Source organism: Polyodon spathula, chromosome 14 (assembly GCF_017654505.1).
Source record: "Polyodon spathula isolate WHYD16114869_AA chromosome 14, ASM1765450v1, whole genome shotgun sequence".
Taxonomy (NCBI): domain Eukaryota; kingdom Metazoa; phylum Chordata; class Actinopteri; order Acipenseriformes; family Polyodontidae; genus Polyodon; species Polyodon spathula.
In genome coordinates this window covers 28152537-28171233 of record NC_054547.1, presented here as the reverse complement: position 1 = coordinate 28171233, position 18697 = coordinate 28152537, and the positions used below count along the sequence as shown (strand labels likewise).

The window sequence follows — 18697 nt, the reverse complement described above, 5'->3', positions numbered from 1 at the left end:
AATTTATTCTACTCCTGCAAGTCCTATTTTTAAAAGGAGAAAAGTGTATTTAAAAAAAGATGAGTTAATTTAAGATTAAATGCTTTAAAAATATGACCCCTGTGTTCCTGCAGGGAAACATTCTGTAAGATTCTGTATGGTGACAGACCCTCTTTAGTTGTTAAATACAGTAAATAAGTGAAGATATATTTAGTGGTAATACAAATAAACTGTATTAAACACCTTTCAATTTTAGAGCTACAAATAAACAACTACTGTAGAATGAAGCATATTTTCTGAAATTAATTGTTCCGGGGCATATTTACAAGCAAGACTTAATACAGTTGCTGTTTCTTGCAAGATTTATACCACTAAAATAATTGTATTCCTTTCAAATAAGCCATTTTTGCACTGCTTCAAATGTATCTAAACTTATTTGTTTAAAGAGTGGAGTGAACATTTTGGATATATGACACTGTATAGGTTATGAGAGTTTGAAGTCATGGATGAAAAGTCCTTTACCCCTGACCATCCGAAAGGAAGAAAGTTTGCATTGTCCCAGTTGCTGACGTCGACGAAGAAGAGTCCAGCGATCATGATGAAGACCCACACCACCAGGTTAATAACATTGAGGACGTTGTTGAACCCGATGGAATTCTTCACTCCTAGTGCCACGACCACCGTCACCAGGATAGCGATGACCAGGGCCAGGAGGTCTGGGTATGACTCCTCTCCTTTGCCTGTAAGACAGCGACATTGCAAACTTGACACTGACAGCACCACTCAGCATAAGTATGCTGAGTGAGATCGCAGTCGGCTCCACTAACTCCTTGTGGCAGGTGTCTGGGGAACCTTATGCAGGCTAATTTCATAAAGTAATTTTCTTTTTAACATTTTCAAAATGAAATAGATTTTGATTTATGTCAGACCACATTAGCAGTTTTTTAAAAATATTATTATTACAAAAACACATATATTCACATAGAATAGATTATCTGTCTAAGGACTACCTTATCACACAAGGGTAAAATTGAAGACTGTAACACATGCAAATCAGGGCACCTCAGAACAAATTGTGCTATAGATTTTTATCCCCAACTTCTCCAAAGAAACTTAGTGGCAGTGTATCATTGAGGATAAACACCTTGCAGACTCATCACACTGAGTCATTTATGCTGGTGGACCTACACTCTATTGAAAATATGCATTCGGAAAGTGCAGATAACACTTAACATGATAATAAACCATTTCATGTCCAGGTGTCAATGGCTAAGGCAGGGGAGTTGTTTTCTAACCCATTATGACTTGCATTTCTATTTTTTTTTTTTGGTCAAAGTTCTTAATTATAAAGACAGGAGAGAGTAAATTAGTTTCCTAACCCATCTGGAGGATGCAGTCTGTCAAGAGGTGTTATCTGTGCCTGCTGCATTCTGCTGTTTTAAATTTAATCTTGACCGATCTTTGGCAGAAATGGTGAAAGAAAATCAAACCCATTAAGAATTAATAGGTGTCCTCAGTGCTCCCCTTGTGAACTGGGGTGGTAACCTGAGAATATTGTTGTCCATCATTTGGTTGGTCAAATCGCTCTGCGGCAGGGGCGCTGAAAAAAAAATCGTTCCAGTGCCACTGCTCTACGGCGATCATTAATTTAATTCTGTCCCCACTTTGATTATATTCCTGTTTTAATTTTCTACTTGCTGGATAACTAACTGTGGCGACAATCAGGTGCCCAGAGTTGAAGGTAAGGACACTTAACAAAAGACAAGGTAAATTATCTACAGATAATGACCACTGCAGAGGATAAATGCTATTAAAAATCGAACAAATGTTTTTAGTGCATGCTTAGACTGTATGAAATGTATATTGCCATTTCAAGAAAGGTTGACGATTCTAAAGTCCTATTAGCTTTAGAGGACATCTAAAGTAGGATAAAGAGCTTTGTAATGGTAAAATAATTCAACCTGTTCTTTTAAAGTCTTTATTTAGGTATTTTACAACCACATTACCAGTAACAGAATAACAAGAAACAAATCGCTGATATCTTAACATATTATAATATACATTATATTTTCTGTGTTCCAGACCTATGACCCTGTTCTCGGTTAATTCCACTCTTTTGGGGGCACTGCCAGGTAAGTCTGTGGGAAGTGATTAAACACTATTGCTGGGGTTGGATAATTTACAATACGTCCACTTCTGAAGGGCTGGGCTTGAATCCTGGCAGGTCAGTGCCAAATTAAAAGTTTGGTGGTCTGATCTCTGTGGACAGTGGTCAACAACACCAGACCACCATGCAAAATGTTAAACACAGTTACTTGTTTTGGAACATTGGATAGCCATTTAGTTAATTGAAGTATTTACAGTAGGGGTGTATTACTGAGCGCGAAGTAGAACTGGATGGATGACTCAACCTGCCTGCATACCCTAGGGTTAGGCAGTGAAAGTGATGAGTGAAGCTATTTACATAAAATGAAATTCTTTTGAAATGAATTTTTTTTTTAAACATTTTATCATTAACAGTGAATTGGTATGTTGGGCGAGGCCTAAGACTGGATTCTGGCTGAGCTAAATCAGCTACAGTATGTCAGAATACCACCCTGGAAATCTATATGAATCCATCTCCTCTCATCAGGCTGGAAGCCAGAATGATAGAGCCTCCCTTATCCCATGAGCTTCTAAAAGCGATGCTCTCAATGGAGTTGCAGTAAACAAGGCAAAGTTATGCAGAAATCTGTTTTATACATTCAAGGGCACCTGTCACATTAATTCAACAGCTGTTTCTGGTGTAAATAATTTGTTTTGTTACTGGTACTTGTCTGGAATTCCTGAACATTATGAATATGTACAGTACAGTACAATGAGATGTTAAATTACACATTGACCATCTATTGAAATACTCTCAGTACCAGAATACTGTCAGACCAGGAACACTGTACTGTTCAATATGTGTTCCAAATCTATTGTCTGCCATTGCTATAGCCTACCAATGGTGTTGATTAGTATTTATTCAGGGTAATCCACCGGTAGTAACTTTTCTGTAGAAGTTCCAGAATGTTCTGTGTGCTGTCTGTTTATAGTCTTCTAATAAAGAGGCCTTGTACAGTGAGGTGCATATACAGTAATAGCTGAGACAGCATTTGTAGTTACAAGAGTACTTCAAGTACTGAGGCTAAACTACATTAAGCATGAATGTTACAGAGATATCAGCCCTGTTATAATAAAATGTTTTGGTGTGTGTGATGCTGCTGGAACTCATTGTGCTACATATATGACTTATTTATTTAGTTCAAAATGCTGAATCCAGACAGTGTGAAGATGACATACTTTTTCTTTTCTATTGTGAATTGGAGTATGTCTATAAAGGGGTGTGTGGAGTTAATTACTGTGCTGGTCTATTTCATAAGTACAACAAAGTTTTTTTAGTATTATTTTTTTTTGGTTCTGCGACAAAGATCCTTCTCTCTACAAACTTGTAATCTTTGTGTAGGCAAGAAAATATCCCTGCTGATCTTATTTGAGACTGTGGCATGGCAGAAGCCCTCTTCACTGTAAACAGTGTGTGTGTGTGTGTAAGGTTGGCAGGAATGGGGTTAAATCTGCCCCTGCCAGCAATCACAGATGTGGTCATTCCCCTATTATGTAATTTCCCAATCATTATCAGATGATATTGGATATAGGGAAACTAAATACTTTCATGTCTATGTTTAATGCCAGGAGAATCTTGCTATTTCATTTAATCTAAATCAGCTTAAAACCCCTGGTCTGTTATTTTGGAGATCTGCAGGAGTTTCATTTCTCAATGCTGCCAGCTCTGTGCTCCTTGGGAAGCACATTCTGGAGTTTGTTGCTTCAGCTGTGAATGTTTTAAACAGCTTTAGCAGAACTCTCAAATTCCTTCCAAATGATGAACTCATCAGCTGATACAATACACAACATTACAAACCTTGGAATCTCATGAAGTTAGGTACGTTATATAAATACTTTATTTTCTACATGTAGTTATACATATACACTTAGAAATGACTTTAAAAATGCTGTAAAAAAATGTGTGGCAAGCGGTCCGTAGGAAAAATCCAAACACCAAGGTGGTTTCTACATTGAAAAAGGTGGGAACCACTGCCCTAGTACATTACAGAGCAAGCCCTACTGTGAAGCCCACAGAACCATATACAACACATGACCCCGTATCATGCCACCCCAAGCATCCTCAAGAAACCTCTTGAATAAAAAATACACGCAAGACTGTAAGTGCTTGTGGCAAAGTGGCTTGCCGTGTGCAGTTGTAGTTGGTGCAGTGCTCAGGAATAACACACAGAAGACAGTGAAAGTTCAATAAAACAACTCCTTTATTTGGCTGGGTTGTGTGTCAACAACACTTAAATAATAAGCACAGGCTCTACACACCAATGTGTATCGCTTCGTGCAAAACAAGGGTTTCAGTCTCTAAATAATAAGACACTTTATAATTACACCAAACACAGACACGGTCACGTCTCCAGACAGTGAGTGCTTGTGTGCAGGTGGGGTGAAAGACAACAGTTCGTGAAACAGTAGTGCATTGTAGTCTGGGTTTTGGTGCTGGCTAGTAGCGACAGCTCCCAGTTTGTGTTGGCTGTCTAACAGTGACAAAAGACAAACAGTTAGCACAATCAAACAAACAAATCATGACACACTCACGATAATTAATTACTTCTGTTTCCTAAACAGGTCCTTTTAATAACCATAATGAAGGAACAGATAGCTCGGCCACTTCCCCTAAATACCATCAGTCACGCCCTCTTTCGGTGGCGCGGCCAATCACGTATCCACCAATCCGTGACTGACACATCTCCTAATGCATTAAGGCGATGACTTCTGGTATTGTGGCTCCGTCCCCTTCCTGGATGGACGGCTTCCAACTGACCCTGGAATGAACTGCCAAACCATCCAGTATGGGACACACTGTTCCTGTTACACAGCGCCCTCACAGGTCGGGAGGGAGACTGTTGACTCAGATTAATTCGCTCTCTGGCACAGTGCTCTATTATAGAGAAAAGAAGAGACCAGAACATCAGGCAGTATGGTTTTCAAGGGGTTGTTTACTAGGGACCAGACAGATTTAGGGTACAAGATTAAATTCCTTATTGTGAGATTGGTCAACGTTGCTGGACCAAGACTGAATTCAAGGGTTCACAGGCCAATAGAATTCACCTGCATGCATGGCTCCTTTTCTTTAGTTACAGATTTTTAATAATAATCTTCACGTGTAACCTCTTTGATGAAGGAACAATACATGGGATTTACTTAGCAACATTACAACGATTCTCCTGCTACATGCACACAGATGACACTCACATGAGTTACCTGGGGACCTGCAGAACCAAGTCAAAGGAATCCATGCAGTAAGCATTAGACCACATAATGCAGAAGCTTTTCACAGGTAGGATTGCTAATACCTTCTGAACACATGATACACTTTCTCTCCTGAAGAAGTCAAACCTTTCAATACTGGAGAAGTCAACCCGGATTTGTGTTAGATTGCAAGGCTGTATATTGGTATTCAAAACTTTAAGGCACATGCTTTCATTCACAATATATATATATATATATATATATATATATATATATATATATATATATATATATATATATATATATATATATATATTGTTTGATCAGCATAGAAACTACCTCCTGGGATAGAAATAATTTGCTGTGTTTGCTTGCTTTTCATTGCTATTTCAATTTGAAGAAAAACAGCCCTGTGAAGTTGACTTCAATAGACATTAAAAGCCCAGCTGTGAAACTGTTTGGTACTGAAATTGGTACTTGTTGGCTCCATAGTCTATGCCGGTCCACATACAAATACAACTTTTTTGGTGATACCTTTTAATACAATCAAATGGAAATGTTTTTGAAATACACTAGCTTTTGAGACAGCTGGTGTCGTCTTCAGATGAGAAGTGGATATTGAAGGTAAAGAACATTTTTCTTACATGTCTCACGACTGTACAGTATATTATGGCTGAATGGGTTGAACTACTTTTATGCATTGATTAGTTTTCTAGGAAATACAAAGACTTTATATGGAATTTAATAATAACATTCAGAAAAAAAGGGACTGCCATATTGACTGCTTCATACTTTCCCTACCGTTGTACCTGTTGTTCAAAGAGTCCTCTGGTATTGATACACATTCCATGTACAAGCTGCACAACGTCCAGCATTTTCTATGCCTCAAGACGGCTACAGGCAGGAGATGGCTGCAGCACCAACTAATAATATCTCTAACATCTAATTGTATACACAGCTGGGAAAAGAATGTGACTATTGATGGAGACTATGTGGGAAAAAGTGTGATATGACCCTGTGAAGCAGAATACCTTTCCTACTCATACAGTTTTATATATATATATATATATATATATACACACACACACACACACACATGCAGTGGTTTGCAGAGGTATTCACCCGCTACCAATAATGTCACCTTTTGTTAAATTACAAATAGTGTATGCACAGTTTTTCAAACAAAATTTCATTTATTTAAAGCTGTAGTGGTTAAACCGAACACTGTTATATGAAGAGGAGGTTAAATGTCAGCAAAACTTGCAAAGAAAATGTACAAAATAATATTTACAGGTATTAATAAGTATTCAGCCCCTTAAGTCAGTTCTCGGTAGAAGCACCTTTTTGCAGCAATTACTGCTATGAGTCTTTTTGGATAGGTCTCTACTAGCTTTGCCCAGTAGGATGGTGACATTTTTGCTCTATCTTCACAGGAAAATTGCTCCAATTCAGATAAGTTTGTTGGGGATCATAGAATGACTGCAATCTTCAAGTCTCGCCATAAATTTTCGATTGGATTCAAGTCAGGACTTTGACTGGGCCACTTAAGAACATCAATTCTCTTCTTGTTCAACCACTCCAGTGTGGCTTTGGATTTGTGCTTCGGGTCATTGTCCTGCTGAAATATGAATTTCCTCCCCAGTTTCAGAGTCTTGGCTGACTCAAACAGGTTTTCCTCAAGGATTCGCCTGTACTTTGCACCATCCATTCTCCCCTCTATCCTGACAATCTTCCCAGTCCCTGCTGAAGAGAAACATCCCCATAACATGATGCTGCCACCACCATGCTTGACAGTTGGGATGGTGTTGACTGGGTGATGTGCAGTGTAGGACTTGTGCCAGACATAATGCTTGGAATTTAGATTGAAAAGTTCAGTTTTGTCTTGTCTGACCACAGAAGCTTTTTCCACATATCTGCAGTATCATCTACTAGATTTTTCGCAAATGCCATACATGCTTTAAGACAAGACTTTTTGAGTAATGGCTTCTTTCTTGCCACCCATCCATACAGGCCAGCTTTGTGTAGGGACCAGCTAATTGTTGATGTGTGAACACTGACTCCCATCTCAGACACATAACTTTGCAGATCTCTCAAGGTCATAGTTTTCTACTTGTCCGGCTGTTCAGTTTTGGAGGGTGACCTGATCTGGGTAGTGTCTGGGTGATATGATGCATCTTCCACTTCTTAATGATGGACTTCACTGTGCTGAGAGGGATAATCAGTGCCTTTTAAATTTTCTTGTACCCTTCTCCTGCTCTGTGCCTCTCTACCACTTTATCCCTGACTTGTTTCAAAAGCTCCTTGGTCTTCATGGTTGCTTTGTTGGATCAGTATGTGAGTTGCAGCTTGAAAGTCTTTATATACCTGAGGGAAATTATCTACAAGTTAAACTACTTTGAGAACACACAGGCTGAAACCATTTTGCTAATTATATGACCTTTGAAACAAGTAATTAGCACCTGAGCTGATTTAGGGCTGCAGTAGAAAAGGGGTGGAATAATTATGCAACTGAGATGAATCTGTTTTTCTCTGTAAATCTTACTTATTTATATTCTAGATGCATTTTTTTATTTTAGCAATGTGGAGTAGTTTGTGTAGATTCTACATGTAAAGTCTAATTTGAAAGCGCCATGGAGTATGCTCAAGTGCCAACAAAATGTGAAAACTTTGAAGGGGGGTGAATACTTCTGCAAACGACTATACATACATACATATATATATATATATATATATATATATATATATATATATATATAGCCTATATATATATATATATATATAGTTGACATATGGTACCAGAAGTGCCTAAAAACCTTGTGACTCAACACATTTGGGTGTTATGGGTTTAATTGGGCAGGATTGTTTAGTAATCCCCTGCACCTGGTGGTAATTGTAAATTAGAGCCAGGTGCAGGGTATTTAAGAGAAACAGCCAGTCTGCTCCAGGCTGCTGCTGAGAGAAGAGCCCGACTGTGTGAGTGAGCAGTCGTATTGAGGTATTGTGTGAGGGTGTGTTTTTTGAATGTTTGTGGCAGGTAAACGGTTTAGCCGTCCTGCGTGATAGTTAGGTTCCTGTTTATGTTTAGTGAGTGCTCCAAATAGGAGCTAGGTGTTTGTTTTGTGTTTATTTCATTTTGTGTTTATTAAAAGTGCGCGTGAGCGCTGTTTCAGTACAATCCTGTGTGTTGGGTCGTGAAAGGGAGAAGAACCCGTGAGAGCCTCTGTGGCAAGCAAAAAGTTGACATATGGTACCAGAAGTGCCCTTCTGACTCAACACGCAACAATGGATTTGCAGGAGCTCATAGCTCAAATAAAGAGAAACACTGCTGCTCTAATTGAGCAAAATAAGAAGTGGGAAGTGGAACTGGGACTTCCCGGAATCAACGGCGCTGGTGTCAATGTTTAAGAGGTGGGTGAGCTCAACACTGCCGCCGCTCCCAGAGCCCAGAGGGGAGGAGCCCAGCCGCTCCCAGAGCCCAGAGGGGAGGAGGTGCCGCTCCCAGAGCCCAGAGGGGAGGAGGTGCCGCTCCCAGAGCCCAGAGGGGAGGAGGTGCCGCTCCCAGAGCCCAGAGGGGAGGAGGTGCCGCTCCCAGAGCCCAGAGGGGAGGAGCCGCCGCTCCCAGAGCCCAGAGCCCAGCCCAGAGGGGAGGAGGTGCCGCTCCCAGAGCCCAGAGAGGAGGAGGAGGAGGAGGAGGAGGAGGAGGAGGAAGTGAGGTGCCCACCTCCATCACCCCAGCGAACCAGTCCGGCACTGGTAGGTGCGGTCCCTTGCCCCTTGCTCCTGGACACCCTGCCGGTCTTCCTAGACCTTCCTGCGCTGGACCTGGAGCCCAGGAATCTGCAGCATTGGCCACAGCTTTTCCCCTGGTTCCCTGCTCCGCTCTTCCCGAGCACCCAGACGTCGCTGGGCTGCTGCCAGATGTCGCTGGTGCTCCCCCTGTTCGCTGCTTCGCTTCCCCTGGGTGATCGGACATTGCTGCGCTGGTCCCCAGTGGAAGATCTACTCTGTCCACTGCTGCATCCTCCTGTTCCCCGGTCATCGCTTCGGTCGGCCATGTCATCCCGATGGGGTCCCTTGTCGCCGGTTCAAGTTCCCTTCCCGGAGGTGCCGGAAGATCCGACCCACCCTCAAGCCCGCCCGTGGAAGAGGGCGGAAATGGACATTTCTGGACTTGAGGGTGGGTGGTTGTGTTTTAGGGGAGGGGGTGGCCTTGGTATGGCCTATCAGTGTTTCAGATGTGTGAGATAGCAGGGAGGGGGTTAAAATCCTTCCCTGCTAAAAACCTTGTGAGAATGCACATTTGGGTGTTATGGGGTTTAATTGGGTAATTGTTTTATTGTTTAGTAATCCCCTGCACCTGGTGGAGGGTATTTGAGAGGCAGCCAGTCTGTTCCAGGCTGCTGTTGAGAGAAGAGCCCGACTGTGTGAGTGAGCAGTCGTATTGAGGTATTGTGTGAGGGTGTGTTTTTGGAATGTTTGTGGCAGGTAAACGGTTTAGCCATCCTGCGTGATAGTTAGGTTCCTGTTTATGTTTAATGAGTGCTCCAAATAGGAGCTAGGTGCTTGTTTTGTGTTTATTTCATTTTGTGTTTATTAAAAGTGCGCGTGAGCGCTGTTTCAGTACAATCCTGTGTGTTGGGTCGTGATTCGGAAGGAGAAGAACCCGTGAGAGCCTCTGTGGCAAGCAACAAGTTGACAATATATATATATATATATATATATATATATATATATATATATATATATATATATATATATATATATATATATATAAACCTAGTACTGATTATAAGCTTCTGCAATCATGATGAATTTACACCAACATAACATTCCTTGGTCTCTGTTTATCCCTACTTTATCAGAAAGCAGACCTTTTTTGTTGCCCTGAGATTTTATTTCTTTTAGCTGGAGGGACAAAGACATCCATTCCCCTTGAAAACCTGCTTGCCAGTACATCTCTCTGTACTAGGGTGTGTCTGCTAAAAATCCCTGCAGCAAGAATAACATATAAAATCTTTGAACCCAGCAAGCAAAAACAAAGTGGACCTTTTTTGGAGCATCTTGGATATGTCCATGGGTTTATATGGTAACAACTATCTGAAATAGGTAATATAAGGGAATAGATCATTTTTCTTAAAACCATACAGGGTAGAGGTCCCCAGTGGTTCACCTAGTTAAAGAACTACAGTTTGGGGTGCAGGTTGAACCATGCAAACACTCACAGCAATGGACAATCTCAGCTGGGGACTAATAAGGAGCGCTGCATTGGCAGAGAGCCTGTCTACTGGTTAGATGCTTAACGAGAATGGGCAGTTACTTCCCAGACTGGGCCCTTTGCTCCAGAGTTCAGTAGCTTGATAACTGCTTAGGTTCGGTAGGTAAAATGAGGCAATTTATTTACGTTAATAAATGAAAACTGAAATACACAACTACTGCTGGCCCTATGAGTCTCTCTACATTTGGGTATATACCCTGAACCATCACAAAGATGCTCTGAGAATGTTTATTTTTCAAAATGTCACAATGACAGCCTATATCATAATAAGTGCTTACCCAAGCCGTTTAGAGTGCCCACATGGTTTATCATGAAGTGGCTGATGGTGTGATTGACCAGGGAGTCGAACATGCTGCTGAGGGCACTGGCACCCGCAGCTGTGCCAATCAGATACTCCAGGATGAGGTTCCAGCCAATGAAAAAAGCTACAAACTCCCCGACTGTCACGTAGCTGTAGGTGTAGGCTGATCCTGTCGTCTTGGGGACCCGCACACCAAACTCAGCATAGCACACCCCTGAGGGGAAAGCATCACAAGATAATCAGTCAACAGTTCTGGGTCCTATATCAAGACAGTCTCTGCTTTATAAGGAAACGTGCATTCGTACAGCCTGTCTGACATTGACATACCTGGGACCGATTTGAATTAGAAAATACTTAGAAGATTACTTACAGGTACACCCTGCATTCAACTGGTATTTCATAATCCTTTCAACTGTACTGTAAGTGCACATACTTACAGCACAGAGGGTCTCCATACTTTCGTAACGAGATCACAGGTTACAAATATTGGATTTACACCCAAATGTAATCCAAATATCTAAGGAAGTGTATGATAAAAGCGTGATGAGGATTGGTGTAAAATCAAGGAACTTATCATGTACAGTTTGAAAGACAGATGGATAGGATCAGTACATAAAGGTCTCCATTTTTTGAACGAGGACTTAAAAATGTTAAATTTTTTACTGAAAATATAAACATTTCATTAAGTTTTGTTCTGTCTTTTTATAAAAAAAAAAAGATTTCAGACATATTCAAACCCATGCCCTTCGGTGGCAAAGACTAGTGAATTGGTCAGCCCCCCCCCCCCCCCCCCCCCCCAAAAATGGCAACAGAGTTAGGCTGGTGGCCTGTTGATGGAGATGGCAGATTCTCTACCTCTTCTCAGTCTGATTCACTTCCAGTTGCCAACTCATTTGGCTCAGAGCAGCACAGTTTCCACATATAGAACTTCTACAGGTTCAATGGAATTAATCTCTGACCCATCAGAAACAGCATCAGACAGTACTGTATTTGCTATCGTAGTACTCTCCCTCTAAAACAACTATGAAAGTAACCTTTATAGAGGCTCAAAGAAGTGTTTACTTTTGTGTTTGCAGCCCAGTTGTTTATATATTGTACTGTGAGCACTGCAATGCTTTGGTATTCAATCTCTCAAATATCTACAGCAGGTTTTAATGAAATTTACTAATACCTTATAGTGGTTTTCTTTCAATTCTGGGAAGATCAGTCACGTAAATCAAGTAGATGCAAACTTCAAAAAAATTAATTTCCATGAACAGTGTTGACATGACTTACTACATCAAACATACAAAGTCATGTGTACAATCGACACATAGTACTTTTCAATTAAACTTTTATGGGAATTACCCTCACAGAAGTTTACCAAGGTAATTCTGCAGTTTTCTCATGCTTTTGCCATGGTTATACTATGCACTTGCCATACTGTAGTTTACCATGGTTTTAAAAATGCATTACTGTGGCTCCCTGAGCTTTACCGTGCTTTTATTACACTTTGCTATGCATTTACTATACCAAACTTTTATAAGGGTATACACATGAAATATACATTTGACTAAGTTGTTTGTTACTAGTTTTGTTACTTTTTTGTTTTATTTTCCCCTCAAAATGCATGCAGGCTGGTATAAAGACAAATAAATACTTAATAAATCTTTAACTTTGTCAACTACATAAATGAGCAGTTTAACTGCATCTCACGATGTAATATGTATAAGAGTCCACTGTTAAGATTGCTGCATGATAAAAACATTAAGGCCCTCTTTATTTCAGAGTAAATATTGAGAGAGCAAATACTGTCAGAAGTATCACAAATTGTACAATTGTAATTACACTCTTTCTTTGCATTCCCATTTGCCCATTTATACTTAGCTTACCAAATGTCATTTTTATCAAGATCAGAAAGTCAAAAACCTGCCTGAATCCCTTCTTTGAAAATTGGCAGGGCTGTGACAATGTATTTGCATTGACTGTGATCTAGTCTAGACTGCTACTGCATTACAGATGTGATGGAAACACTTTGTTTCCTCAACTGAATTCCGCAATTACTGTGCGACTGATAAAAAGACTTTACACACTTGTCTCTTCGCGCAACAGTTAATTTCATTTTTACAACAGGGAACAAAATAACACATTCAATTTGATTTTGATTTCCAAACTCACACACAAGGCGGCTCTTGATATTACTCTATAGCTCATTCAAACCTGAATGTTGTGTACTCAATTTCTATTTGAGTCTCTAGGGATAGACAAAGTGACACCATGGCAACATGACTCAAGTACCCAAGCACTGGGGGAGGTTAATCCACAGAGCCGCAATATCTACTCCAAGGTCTTCAATGGAAATCTAGTACGTTATTTTTTAGACAGTTAACATAAGTTTCATGATAGTTCTATAGGTATTATTAAAACAGATGTGAAAAACAATTTACACATGACTTGGGGAAAACACTAAAAACAATTGAAACTTACAACAATTCCATGGCTGCCATAACCAGGTTTTAAGAACATAATGTGCTAATTAAACCAACTATTTTGAACTGAATATTCTGCCCAGCAAGCAATGTTCCAAGGGTATATTAATGACTGGCCGATAAAAAAAAAAAAAAAAAAAAAAAAAAAAAAAAAAAAAAAAAAAAAAATATATATATATATATATATATATAAAATCTCTGTATGTAAGACATGTGCATGCATCTTTGTTATATCTTAATTTTGATCACAATGCAATCTAATGTTGATTGAAATAATAAGGGGGTTAATTGACTGGTTTTCACGGTAGTACTGTATGCAGTAAAGCAAGAGGTTGTAACACATGTTGTAATGCAGGTTACAGTGCTGAAGAGAGGAAACTTATACTATGTACATATGCATATTAAATCATAGGGTAACTGTCTGAATAATTGGTGCCTCTCTACATGCATTACATCACTTTTCACACGTTTCTTAAAACAAGTATGAATGTACTAATGTATTGGTGTCCACTGTGGCTCAGAGTCTAGGTCTGCTCAGTGAAAGCTGCCTTTTTAAAGCTGTTACTATTGTATTTTTGTTCTAGAGCTTTTTTGCAAAAACATCTTTTATTTTGCAAATTCTGTGTGTTACCAGGGAGATGTTCAATTGATCTATACAATCTATTGAAATAGCCATTAAAGAGTCTCAAGAAAGGTACTTCATGGTGGATGATGCATGTTATGATGCACATCCACCATGAAGATCCACCACTCCTGCACCATTGATTTACTGTAAAGTATAGAAAGGATGGTGCTAAACAAACTAATCTGTACCCAAGGCAGGAGTTCATTATTTAGTGGTTCTCAAGCTGCATCTTCTGAAATATGCACTGTGTTAAGGTTCTTTAGAGTTTGGTAAGGACAGCTCTGTTGTAGCCAAAATAATCTACTGGAAAGCATGCTATGTTTGGGCTGGGAAGAATGTTTTATGAGGAGTTGGAAAAACAGTACACTGTCTGCCCAAACAGTTTTATCATAGAGGTAGTGTGTTTTTATAATGGAAGCAAATTTGACTTGCAGAAGGAAAACCCCCTAAGCAATCTTCAGTTGATGAAACTATTTTCTAGAAAGAATTAGCTAAGCCCATCGAATCCCACTAAATGGTTACCATATAGTGGCAACGAAGGATAAAGCACATAGACAATCAATTGTAAACTGCACTGTACCTGACAGGATGGAAGCTACGGCTGCAATGATAAAGGACATGATGACTCCCGGCCCGGCCATTTCCTTGGCAACCAGTCCAGATACCACGTACATCCCAGTGCCCACGCAGCTGCCAACTCCCAACGAGACCAGGTCCATTGTGGTGAGCACTCGTGCCAGTTTGGTGCTGTGAGGTGCGTCGTTGCCTGCACCGTCCAGCATTGACTCCACTGGCTTGGTGCGCAGGATCCGTGAGTGAAAGGAGTGCCACGTGGAGCCCCATTGGACTCGCCTTGGGTCCAGCTTGGCAAAAGCCCCACTCATTTTTATTCAGAGTTACAAGAGAAGCTTTGGGAGCAGGTTTCTCAGCGTTAATAATTGGGTAGTGTGACTCTCCTTGTGTCTGTAAATAGCAGTTGGAAGCAAATGGGTTTGCTCTTTCACAGATGATCCATATCAGCTTTTATCCACATGTTTCAATGGTTGTGTGGTTTGCTAATTAACTGACACCTACAAAAAAGAAACAGACAAAATAACCATTATTTGGAATGCTGTCCTAACAGAAGTGCTCAGTAACCTTTTGAACTTTTATATTTTTCACTGGTTGCCATGTGGCAGTGTGAATTAAATGGCAAAAAAGAAATACAAACACCTATGTTTCCAAAAGTTAACTTCTATTGGACACTTTTTACACACTTATACTGTACTACCCACAAGCTCTGTGAAGGCACTACAGTCTTGAACACCCTCTGCCATTCAATCTTAGGCTCTCTCAAGCAAGACTGACAGTCTTGCCATTTCACTTGTCAGCTGACCCAGATTTAAACCCAAGGCCTGTGGCAGTAAAAGACATATAGTCGCCCCTTCTGACTATTAAGATGTTGTGACAAAGATTGAATGATTCTTAGTGTTAGATCTCTCTCCCGACCAGTGAGGACGCTGTGTAAATGGAACAGAGTATCCTGGACTAAATGGCATGAGAATTTATTCCTTGGGTTAGGTGAAAGTTGGCCATCTAGAAAAGGGGAGGAGCTACGGTACTCAAACTCAATGACCCAGGCGGGAAACAACGTGGCATCCGTGGATTGGAGGAGTGGATGCGCTCGTTTACCTAGGGGTCATGGGGGAGGGTATATAAGGGGTCGTACTTTAAGTGATCTGTTCCTTTGTCAATGGTTAGATACAACCTAAAAGGAGACTGTATTATTTGCTGAAAACCATGAGTGTTTGTCTTGTGTTTGTTAGTGTTTGTTGTAACTGTTGTCTGTCTTAACTAGACTACCAGTAACACAATCCAGAACTGTAGTGTAAGCCAGCATCAACCCGGACATCACTTTCACCCCTGCATCACAGAGAACTGTATTACACCACTAGCACTTATTCTCTGTCACTAAAAACGGTGTTTGTGTTCTGTGTTTAGTGTAGGTGTACGTAGAAAACTGGACTTTTGGGTTACGGGTAAAACCCAGGGATTACAACTACCGAGTGATACACGCCGCTGTACAACTCTAACATTATTAATTTACAGGTGTTTGCCATAAGGCTCTTGACATTGTAAATCATTCAATAAACACCCTTGCACCTGGAAATCATTGTCTGTCTGTTTTGTATTTGCTCTACGCTGCACTCACCTCGTTTAAGTGGGGTAGACATGGATGCTTGGTGACCAAGTGGCTAAAGGAGTAAGGCTTTTAAAAACATTTAATTACCATTCATTAGCAAATAATATTCTCCCTAGTCCCTTATTGCATTGCTATAGAATCCCCAGAGATGACCATTGACTTCCCACAACCAGGACCCGAACCTGCACTACCCTGCCTGTAGGACTCACCCTGTACACCATGCAGCTCTGTTTTACCAGGTGAGCCACTCGGGAACCCTGTATTCCAAAATTGAACTGTCATAGTCATCGCTCTGCTGTCGATGGAAATAACAGGATCAATTTCAAATTGCTTTCAGCTCAGTCCCAGTGGCAGATGGAGATCAGGTATTATTTATTTATTTATTTATTTTAAATTTTGCTCACCAAAATGTCAAATAATGCAGCATCTTGTTTTTATGAGGGTCCCGGAGGACAGCAAGCACATATACAATCCAATCATCAAGCAATCGTTCAACAACACATTATAATTCAACTTTTACGTTGAACATAATTAATAAATAAAATATTAAACTAAAATAATTAGTCAGTATTGGGTACATTAGTCTTTCATGAGTGCCTAAGCTGCTTCAGTAACCCAGATCATTAGACTTGGAAATACAGCACTTCAATAAAATGGTACACAAGTAGATAGTTATCCATTGAAGTCTTGTCAACAAAGCGGTTCACAGAAGCCAGAAGAAAGGACTTTGAAATCAGAAGTTCTATCTGTGCTATTTAATTCCTGGAAAACTCTAGCGAGAATCTGATAAAAGAAATGAGCATTCATTTCAGATATGTTCTTATGACCTTCCATAATTGTTAAGTACCAGATAAGGAAAGGAAACAAAACATCAGAGAAGAAGCAAACCAACAGTACATGGAAAAAAGGCCTTGAGCACTCAAAGTGCTCCTCAGCCTACCAACCGACACAGATTAAAAAAAAAAGCGCAGTCTGGTTCCATCCTTTAGCCCACACTCTTAATTACAGCAAGGAGTGATTACAGCCTCAGAGAGCAGACATCCATTGTGGTGGTTATGTTGTAAATAATTGCTGGTTTTCTGAGTCTGGCAGTGTAAATACAGTAACCCCATGAGAACTGTACCAGTTTTATACAGCAGTTGCCTAGTTACCACTTGTTATTAAATGAACCAGTAGATGTATATAAGAAAGTGAGGATGAGGGTTCTCTTCCCAGATCTCGAAACAGACCTCGACACCCCCCCCTCCCCCGCCATATAAACCAAGACAAGCACTCTCATCCTTACCCTTTGTATATTATTATTCAGAGTAAGAATAATAAGAATAACCTCATTTTGAGGTTATTGCCATCCTCAGGTCCAGTACTGTTTGTTTTTGTTTGGTGATGTGACAGTTACCTCAACCCGTCAAAATGTAACATCCATCAACTATTGCACATCCTAAATCTAATTTCCCAGGCACAGCTGTGAGAATAGAAGGAAGAAAGAATATATACTACGTATACGCAGTACGCTGAAGGCACTAGTCAAAACTGTCTTCTTGTCATACATGTTGATCTGATGAATATACCCACCATAATACACAGCTGGATTTTTAATAGCATTTTACAGCACCTACAGGATGAATCCCCTGGATGCATTGATACAGACTATTTGTTTTCAGGGGAGAGGTTGGATTTACTTTCCTCCACAGCAGGCAGGTGTTTCACTGTAAGTGCATAACTTGTGATACAGTAAATTGAACACTATTTATGTACTCAATGGAAGTGCTGGACATTTTAAGATTGTTTGAGTGCTGTTATCAAATGCTCCATGGCTGTGTTTTAAATGTTAGGTAATCCCAGGGCTGTCATTCATTAAATTAAGGAAAAAAACAAAGAGTTGGCAGGTGTGAGATAGAAAAAGACTAAAAAGAGGTTTCCGGTTTAACCCTTTAACATACCAAGCATTGGTATTGTACATACATTTCTTAAATAAATATTACTAGTTTTAAGAGGCAGGAAGAAGAAGAAGAAGAAGAAGAAGAAGAAGAAGAAGAAGAAGAAGAAGAAGAAGAAGAAGAAGGAGGAGGACTGTGCTCATTGGTACTTTAGTTAATAGTTTGGATTCCTGTGGAACTGCAGTTCATATTACTAACTTGTCTAATGTGTAATGAAGTTAATATTTTGACAAGGTTATGAATCACTAGGGTCTTTCCAGAACACTTGATTTCATTAGACAGGTCCCTAAAATACATGTATCCATTTTAATTGAAGTGCCAGTCTTTGAGGCCACCTGTCACTTTTCTAACCGACTAGTCGACAATTCGGTGCTGCCCTTTCTTCCTGTTATAAGGAGACATTCAATTAAACTTTCGCTCAACAGGAGTTTAAGATTAAAGGGATTATTAAATGATAACACAGGTTTCTGGCATTTTTGTTAATGCAGAGGTCTGTTCCTTCTATGACAGGAAGTTTGATACAATAGCACCAGAAAACCTGCCTTGATGCAGGTCATGAAGTTACAACTATGTTGTAATGGACATCATTTCAAATGCTT

At 40.0% G+C, this 18697-nt stretch overlaps 1 protein-coding gene across 1 annotated transcript in view; it reads right to left on the bottom strand.

Moving 5' to 3' along the window:
* The window catches only part of LOC121327409 (probable cationic amino acid transporter), a 38400-nt gene that overhangs the window by 10261 nt on the left and 9442 nt on the right, over positions 1-18697 (bottom strand). Inside the window, exons 2-4 of the mRNA XM_041271462.1 lie at positions 14560-15049; positions 10864-11100; positions 502-719 (exon numbers count right to left, since the gene is read on the bottom strand). Of these exons, the coding sequence (XP_041127396.1) occupies positions 502-719; positions 10864-11100; positions 14560-14863 (759 nt within the window). The 5' untranslated portion in view covers positions 14864-15049. The remainder of the gene's footprint in view (positions 1-501; positions 720-10863; positions 11101-14559; positions 15050-18697) is intronic.